At 48.8% G+C, this 9,245-nt stretch overlaps 1 protein-coding gene across 1 annotated transcript; it reads right to left on the bottom strand.

Annotated features, from left to right (window-relative positions):
* Window positions 1-7,870: 7,870 nt before the first annotated feature.
* On the bottom strand, window positions 7,871-8,800 carry LOC115315569 (sulfotransferase ssu-1-like). Its single transcript, XM_029974765.2, has one exon. The coding sequence runs from the start codon at window positions 8,798-8,800 to the stop codon at window positions 7,871-7,873; it is 930 nt and encodes a 309-aa protein (XP_029830625.2).
* Between the last annotated feature and the right edge of the window lie 445 nt (window positions 8,801-9,245).

The raw sequence follows: 9,245 nt of genomic DNA on the forward strand, positions 1-9,245 counted from the left end.
TGACTCCATGAATATACGAAACCACCGCGAAAGGTGATGTAGGAACCTTTTTTCGTGTGTTAGAGTCATTCTTTTGGCTGGATTTCTTGATGTTTTGGCAGAGTTTTTCACAGATGGAGGCTAAGAAGGGTTTCGGATACCCGGCCTCATGGAGTCTGGAGATTTGGGTCTTGAAGCTTCGTCCCATCTGATGTGAGCATGTTTTTCTGAGGCTAGCTGTGAGAGCTGTGGTGGCGACCCCTTGCTTTACATTTTTCGAATGTTGGAGATACGAAACGCGATCGGGGAAAGGGTTTCTTCCCTTTGACTCAGAACATTCGAAAAATGTAAAGCAAGGGGTCGCCACCACAGCTCTCACAGCTAGCCTCAGAAAAACATGCTCACATCAGATGGGACGAAGTTTCAAGACCCAAATCTCCAGACTCCATGAGGCCGGGTATCCGAGACCCTTCTTAGCCTCCATCTGTGAAAAACTCTGCCAAAACATCAAGAAATCCAGCCAAAAGAATGACTCTAACACACGAAAAAAGGTTCCAAGATCACCTTTCGCGGTGGTTCCGTATATTTATGGAGTCACACATAGATTGAAAAAGATCGCCACAAGGCAGGGCGTCAAAGTAGTGTGCTCGGCACCAAACAAGGGATATGCCATGTGCCGGAAGGTTAATCTAGGGGAGGCCAACAACACCGGCACTTGCAACACCAAACATAAGAATAAGTACGTCCAATGCGAAAAGGGAGTAGTGTATAACATACCACTGTCATGTGGGCGTGTGTATCTTGGACAAACGGGAAGGTGCGTGAACGATCGAGCACGTGAGCATGCAGCAAACTTAAGAGCCCTAACAGGGCCGGGGCATTTAGTCGCTCATTGTCGAGCATGCACGTGCGAGGCCAAGCTCGACCTGGGTACCATATTAGCTCACCACAAAGACCAGCTCGCCCGTGAAATACTTGAGGCCTTGGCCATAGAAGATAAAGAAGAAAATTGCGTTAGTACACCATCTATTGCGCTACAGGAAAGCGAAAAAAGATTCCTCCGGAAAACCAGTATCCGTGATGGAACAGAAAAATCAAGTAGGAAGAAGAGAAGCTAGCCACAACGCCAGTAGAAAAAGAGAAGTAACGACGAATCTTTATTAAATAGTTGGTAGTCCAGCGATCACCTGTCTTTACTCCTTTCTCCCTAATTTCGTAGTTCAGCTGGTTTAACCGTTGTAACACAACTTTCTGAACACACTGATGCATTTCCGTTTCTCTTTTTACATATCCAGACTGACTTTAGCGGCGGTTGGGTACACGTTGAGTACACTGAGCACGCGCAGGTGATTTTAGCGAAGCCCGTCCGCCGGTCCTCCCCGAAGCGTTATTTCAGTTTTCTTCTTTTCGCTAAATATGCGTTCTTGCGCTCGCGCTCGCGCCAAGAGGACAGTGCAGAATTGCTGCTTTCGGGCACGTGCCTTCACCTGCAACGAACGCAAAATACGTATGCTAAATTATCTAAATCCTGGTTGAGACAGTAGTGTTTGACTGCGTGCGTCTGACTGCGTTGCGGCAGCAAGAAATCAGGACATCCCTGCTGCTTATATCGCGTGCCAAGATGATTCCTTGAATTGGACTCCACGCTTGATACGAAGCACAGACGTGCCGGTGAGTGGCTTTCGGTTCTCGACGCAACGCTGTCAAACGCTAGTGTCTGAACCGGCCTTGTTTGAAGCATTATTTTTATCGAGTATGCTCGATGAAATGTGCCAAATGAACCAGAGAAGGCGAATCATGTACCTCGAGACTGAGAAATAGTGAAATACACGGACATGATCCCAGATATCTGTGTACGTTCGTCCTGTCCGGCCTCAGTCGTGGTGTTCAATGCTTCATACTTCACTGCACTTGAAAGCAAAAAAAAAAAAAAAAAATTGGGTACGACAGGCGCGCAAGTTCGGCGGAACCGAGGAGGCCAGTTGCAACTGATCTGCACGCAGAACTGACCGATCACACCTTTATTGAGAGCACGCTCTTTACTGAACCGCACAATAAAAGACGACGAGAGTATCTCGTCCGGCGAACACCGAACATTCAAGTCAACTCACGCCTGAGCGTAGCTTCCTGTGCTTTTCTAGAGATTTGGTTAAATTCCTCGAGCACGACGCCAGCTGCCAGCTGTTTGCTGCTGTACATGGTAAAACCCGCGACGGAACGAAAAAGGACAACCGCAATAGTTTTTATCTGCCTCGGGTTTTAGCAGGTGCCTACCAAGGTTGCCTGTACTTGTTTCTTTTCTGCCAGTTTAGGCGAACTGAGCCACACGCTTGTTTCGACCGGTTCAAATTTGAATAAATGATAACCAACGCACAAAGAAAACAAGTTTCAAGTACTTTTTGAGATTTTTGAAGTGACTTTTACTATTGAACGACTGCATGCACTTGAATGTTCAATTCAAGAGTTTATAAAACGTGACTACCCCAGGCTTGTCACCTGCCAACAGGGTGCTAACCCTCAATGGCTCGAGCCCAGTGGGTAGTTAAGTAAGCCTGTGGGCTAGTTACAGCCGTCAAAAAGCACGATGACGAGTGGAGGTGCTCACTTTTTCTTAGAGTGTAGAACAGGAAGCGCATACACAGGGAGCCTCGACCACCGGTTTCGGTGCAGAGACACTCTTCTCTGTCAGCGGTGTGCGGTCACCGAGGACGAGGCTGGGGTTGCCCTCGTCATGAGGAAGCTCGGAGGACGTTTCTCTCCGCCCTATCCTCACAACACATCCGACCAACGACAGCATCGGACGTAGTTTTTTTCCCTGAAGGTCCCAGGCGTAGAAGACGGACCATACAGTCCCTCCTACTGGGTTTCCTACGAGAGACCGGCCTAGCAAAGCACATGTGACGCCCCTCCTGCTCTTCCGCTAACTGCCACCAGCCCAGTCCGGACTCGCTAACTGGCTCACTGAGACATGAATGCTGCTGGTTTCTTTTGCCTCCGCCCCCCCCCCCCCCCTCTCCTCACCTATGAGTTTATGACCCATCTTTCTCCTCCTATTTCAGGTCGGAACAACGCTTGCACTTTTGGCAAAGCTAACCCTGCCCTTCCCCACATCATGACCCCCCCCCCCCCCCCCCCACCCCTCTGTCGAGTCAGTCTCTCACGGTGTAAGATAATACTCTTCAGGTGAGGACAGCGCGCTCCTCGCGCAGTGCAGATAAAGTTCGCTTTTCACTCTCTCTCTCACCATGGTTTCAAGCGTCGCCGGCGGATGACTCGTCGACCCGTGGGCACGGCAAAGACTGCTCGTGCCACCTCATGCTCCACACGCGCAGAGCTCCAGCGAGGTTGTCGCTCGTGCAGAAAGACCACGGTGCACCGGGGTGTCATGGCAACGAGATAATTTTTTTTCGCTCTCACTAAGTTTCGCCGTTTGGCCGCCGGCATGGTGTAAGATAATACTGTCAGCCGCGGGCACAGTGGCCGCGGAATGATGCAGCCTTTCGGATGCCCGTCGAACGAACACTATCTGATTCCTCGCGCCGCGCGTTCAGCCCCGCCGTGTCCTCACCTAAAGGGGTATTCAGACGAGGGAGAAATTCCGGGGATTTCTCCCCGGCACGCGCGCATCACGAGATGAAAACGCGAGGCTTTTGCACATCGCAAAGCCTGGCCTTGGCGTTTTCGTCGTGGGATGCGCGTGCCGGGGAGAACATTTTTTTTTCTTTTCTTTTCAGGGGCCTTTTATAGCAAGCGGACCGGTTCCCACCCGGTGCCGGTGCTCCGGTTAGGTTACCACTGCAAGGTGTACATTACTCAATTGCATTTGAAAAGTATGAAAGCGTCTACGTTCCACCACTCAAGATGCAGCTATAAAATACCGAGAACTTACCTGCATAGACTACATTAAACTGCTGATATATTACTTCGTAGTAAAAACTTAGTCACCGTCTTCGTCCTCGTTTTTTCGAGGGGGCAAGGGGATCGCCTGTCATTAGCCAGCTTGATTCAACGACGAAAATCGCAATTTTTATGATGGCGGCGTCCTTAAAAGAACGTCTTAAGAGTGGACGATGCGATCGTTGAGCTCGAAGAACAAATCGTCGTCCAAGCGTGAGCTAAGAATATCTGAAATCCAGAATGTTATTAATGTGCGCAATAAACAACATGAGCGTGACTTGTGTTGCCGAGGGTCATCGGCCGTACGACTTCCATGAACTTCAAGGCGGACAAATGGCTGGAAAGTTTTCTGTGTCGGATAGGCACATATCCAGTGAGCAAAATATCCTCGGTTCGTTTAAGCGTTTACAGACACACAGAGAAAGCGATTAACCATTTATTTTGAAAGAATAAGGTCAATCCCCGCTATTTTCCGGCATTATTGCTACGATGTGAAAGGAAATGGGAAAACAAATCAAATAAGAGATGCTTTTTTTAGTTGAACATGTCAAATAAATCACAGCGTGCGTAGGCAGCCCTGACTGAAGATCAAAATACGTAAATCTCTGTTGGATCAATTACGCATCGATGCTGGACATAAATATCGGTGATGGGCCGAACTATTGCCGAATCGATTCGGCGCAGAATCTTGGAATCTCCCAAAACCGAAGTTTTGCCGAACTTTTCTAAAGATTCGGCAAGGACTCGGCAAAATACATTGTGAATTTTCTTTAATGCATCTTGACGCAGTTATTACTAAATAGGGCGATATTGTACAATATAATTGTATCGGTGTCGTTTTCGTGTGTTTACGGGCAATTTTGCAGTGCCTTTTTGCAAAAGTGGTGTGACAGCGAGGTTAGGTGGTAGCGTCCACAGTCAAGATACGTGAGTTTCGGTTTTGAGGCCTCATCAGTGCAAGTCTGCAAGTGCGTACATTGTTAAAATGAGGGCGGTAACACTGTGTTCTTACTTTCTCTGTGAGTTACCGTTTCGTGCGCGAAAATGAATGCAACCGCTGCTGGGCCTCAACCAGACGAGATAACAATATTACTGTCAATATGCAGTTGTTGTTTTTTGTTTTAAGTCACTTGACACCAGCTTTACATAAAATTGCGTGTCTCGTATTTGCAACGTCTCGTTTTTTAACTTTAAAAAATGCTTGTTTCTAACCTTAGGACACACGCGGACGTTTAAAAAAAGGAAATAGTTAGTAATGTCGGACGTGCAACGTCGAGCATGAGAGTTCTGTGTTTAGTTTTATACGGATCGATGAAGACCGCGAAATAACGCTAATTAAAAAAAACAAAAATAATTTATTATTTAGTTCGGTGCAAACTACTTGTGAGCCGAAAACAAGATTGCTATAATTGTGAGGAGTGCTTTAATGTGCTAGTCAGTCAATACTGCAAGTACCTCGTTGCATCCCTGGAAAGATCAAATGAAAATCACGTTATCCAGAATATACTGCATAATGTATCACTTCAGCAGCGGACTGCGTTGATTCCTGGTTGATCTTCTGTTTTCGAGGCGGAACACATTGAAAGGCGGAACACATTGAAGAGAACCACACTCACAAAGGCTAACAAACACGCAGTTACCCTGTCGCCTACTCCGCACCTCGGCGTAATCGCTGGTAGCACTACATTGAATGCAATCCATGGCCTCGTCGCGTTCTCGCGCCTGCGCAAACGTTTGCCGAATTTTCCAAGAAATTTTGCCGGACTTTACTTCAAAAGGTCGGCGTGTGCTAAACTTTGCCGAATCTAAAGTTCGGCAGATTCAGTTCATCACTAATATATATGTCTCAAAGGACTTTTATACTCTCTCTCAAGAGTTCCGTAAAACGTTGTTCGATGCATGGGTGTTGTTACACTCTAAGAAAAATGGGAGATAAACGATAAAACGGCGCGTTTTCCTCCCTTCGTCATACGCGCCCCCAAGCGGGCATGAGAAGAAGGGAGGAACGAGACGTTTTTTGTCGTTGTCTAGAGAGACGGGAGAAAAATTTTACCCTCCCGCCTCATCTCCTTTCGGTTTCCTCTTTCGAGCACATCGCGCGCGTTGTTTAATAAACATTGTTGAGTTGATTGAGCTCCAGCGGAAGCGAAGGCCGCCTGTAATTCCGTCTCCCAGTCCAAACATGCAGAACATCTCGATGCATTGTCGTTTTAAAACGCAGCCCGTTCACACACTTGCGACTCCTTAGAGCCGAGCAACTTGAAACATTTTAGAATTTCTTACGACTGGAGAAGACACTGACACGCTGGCGCCATCTATGCGATGACCCTGAAACTGCATTCCACTAGAGCGAAGGTTTGGCGGTATTTGCGAGGTCAAATGTATGTACTACTTATGAGAAATGTATTTTTTTTTAACATTGACAAAAATTTATAAAGCCAAGAAAGAAGGAATGATTCCCAAAAGAAATGGAAATATACGGGATCGCCCAGTGTTCCACTGCTGCCCGCTAGGTGGTGCCAGTGTGTCATCTCGTCGTAAGAGATTTTAAGAGGTTTCAAGGCACTCGGTTGTAAGAAGTCACAAGTGTGTGAACGGGCCTCTATGCGCCAGTTTCCGTGTTCGGCCGCGTCGGCGTAACCGCGCTAACTTTAGCGGGAAAATTGACGTCACGTGGTCTCAACACCAATTCAATTTCCTGCTAAATTTAGCGGAAAATTGACGTCATGTGTCCTCAACAGCAATTCGATTCCCTTCTAAATTTAGTGGGAAATAAAATTGATGTTCAGGTCACTTGACGTCAATTTTCCCGCTAGATCTAGCGGAAAAGACGAAATTTTTTCAAGGAGGACGTGACATCAAGTCATGTGACGTCATTTTCCCCGCTAAATTTGGTGGAGAAATTGAATTGGTGTTGAGTTCACGTGGCGTCCATTTTTCGATGGCCTTGCGCACCACAAGATCCGGCTAAACCACTCCCCTAAGCCAGCTGACGTCACGCGACTGGCTTCTCAGAACAAAGGGGCCAAGGCTTAAAAAGGGGACGCGGGACAAAGGGAGGCTCTCTCGAACAGTTGACAGCAAGGAGCGCGCAGCGGTGACCGCAGAGAAGGGGCTGGCGCGGGGCAGTGCAGGCACTACGTCGAGCTGCGGACTCAAAGAACGGACCGTAAAGCGACCCCTGGACGACGACGGCCCCATGACGTGGTGTGAACGACTACCGCAGGGACATGGAGTAGCTGCAGTGGCAGCGGACTTCCTTCCGGCCTCGCTGATGACCGTTCCCCGATCCCGAAACCCCCCAGGCAGTGAAGAAACCATTTTGCCGAGAGCGAAGCATCGCCGTGTCATGTTCATCCGGGGACAGGGTCTGAGGGAATCGGTGTTAGAAGCCGGCAATATATATAATAAATTGTACAAGACTGCGCTTTTAAAATGTATATTGATGTCGGATAAACTTGCACGAACACCACCGCGCCGCTCGACAAGATAAATTTTTTTCACGTGGATACCAGATATTTTCTCACGTAGTTGCACCATGGCCTTCTTTCTCCGACATTGTGACGTGACCACTCGGAGTGCTACGGCCTTCTTTCTAGGAGGTGTTGCTCCTCCCCTCCTCCTCCTCCCTCTCCCCTTTCTCTCTTTCCTTATCTCACTCTCCTCCCCTCCTCCTCCCTTCCCCCTCCCCCTCCCTCGTGACGTCACACGTGACGCCACGTTTGACGTTATTATAGGAAACGTCCCCTATTGCAAAGTGTGTTTACGTCGACGGCGACGCCGCTCAAGCCAGAAACGGGCGCCTAAGAGCTGCGCTTTAAAAGGAAAAGGAGGAGGAGGGGAGAGGAGGAAGATGAGAGGGGATGTTAGAACATAGGCTACAAGAGCGTTGCTCGCTTTAGGGAGGACTATGTAGACCCTTTTTTTCTAAGAGTGTAGAGCGAATCAACGTGGGTGAAAAAGGCGCAGATAGGCAACAGAATACCACTTTATTTTATTTCTCATTCCATAGCTGCATCAGATCTGTGCCCAAAGTCATCTCGTCAATCCTGGCTTGCATGCGTTGGATTTGCCCTGGTGTAAAAAACTCCTTCCAGTCATTCACTTTTCCTTTCCGAAAGAACTTAAAGCCATTCTCCTCAACCCTCTCTGACGTGGCATTGTTGCCCCTGCCGATAGGTGTGGACAGACCTCCGAAGAGCCCTGAGAACACCTGTGCTCCCGGCTCCAGGACGCGGCTCATAAAGTCGAAGCTGCTTTTGTTCAAGATCTCCCGAAACATCTCTTGGTCGCCCTCGAGCATCTTTCCGTACTCTTCACCCAGAAAACTGGCGAGTTTCAGGATCATTCCCGGGGTATCCGCTTTCAGTTGCTCGTACGTGAAGAAAAATACGTTCGGGTCGTCCTTGCGGGCGTACCCGTGGAGCACGTGATCGAAGTAGTCCCCGTAGCATAGGTCTCCCGTCACAAAAGCCTCGAAGAAGTCGTCGAAGGTGCCGTCTTCGAACTGGAACTTGGCTATGCCCCGCATGAAATGGTAAAGCGACACACACGTGTCCCACGGATTCCGAGCGATGTACACGTACTTTGCCCTGTCGTTGAAGTTCTGCAGGAGCAGTTTTAGATGGGTCCCCATCGTCTTCGGAAAAGGCATGCTTTCTAGGGCCTCTGGACCGTGGTTTTCCAAGTGGGGAGATCGTCTGACTAAGTCGGGAAAGCTGGTCGCGCCCTGTCCCCGACCTAGGATTAGTTGGATGATGTGCAGCGCCCAGTGGGTCCCGCTCTTCGGGTAGGTCACGACGATTATGTCTCCGTCGCCCGGTCGGTGCATGAGAGCCTTGCGGGCAAGAGCGAGAGGGACGAGAGGAGAGTATCTGATGCCATCGACGAATTGAGAGAGCGGAACTCGGCGCTGACGGTCCATAGTGGTCAAAAGTCGTTGTGATCGGAGGTATACCTGTGGGGTAGACATGATTCTTGTTAGGTTGCTTCTGGTCGTTTCCTACGTATACGGTGGTTCTAAGGATATGTACGTATAGCGCAGAGATACTGGCCAATTGACCTCGACTAGCATTTGACAAAGGCTTTAGGCATATCCATTAAAGGGGTTATCACACTGGGGAGAAATTCCTCACTATGCTTCGGGATTCGCATCATGTGCTAAGAACGTCACGCTTTTGCGCAGAGCCGCGCTGACGGAGAGATTCCAAGCGGATGGGGGAGGTTATGCTCGGGTTCCACAAACGCTTCACGCCTCGATGTGGGATCTCTTTGCAATTTGCTGTATTGTGTTCGCGTCTTTGGCAACTTTACAGCTTTTGCTCAGCGAGATGCCGGCGGTGGTATCGCGGTCGCCTAACTTCTGGTGG

This window comes from Ixodes scapularis, unplaced genomic scaffold (assembly GCF_016920785.2).
Source record: "Ixodes scapularis isolate PalLabHiFi unplaced genomic scaffold, ASM1692078v2 PGA_scaffold1__304_contigs__length_218370807, whole genome shotgun sequence".
Taxonomy (NCBI): Eukaryota; Metazoa; Arthropoda; class Arachnida; order Ixodida; family Ixodidae; genus Ixodes; species Ixodes scapularis.

Bases quoted from the DNA above. Each gene is read 5' to 3' on its own strand.
- LOC115315569 (XM_029974765.2), bottom strand. From the start codon at position 8,800: ATGGACCGTCAGCGCCGAGTTCCGCTCTCTCAATTCGTCGATGGCATC.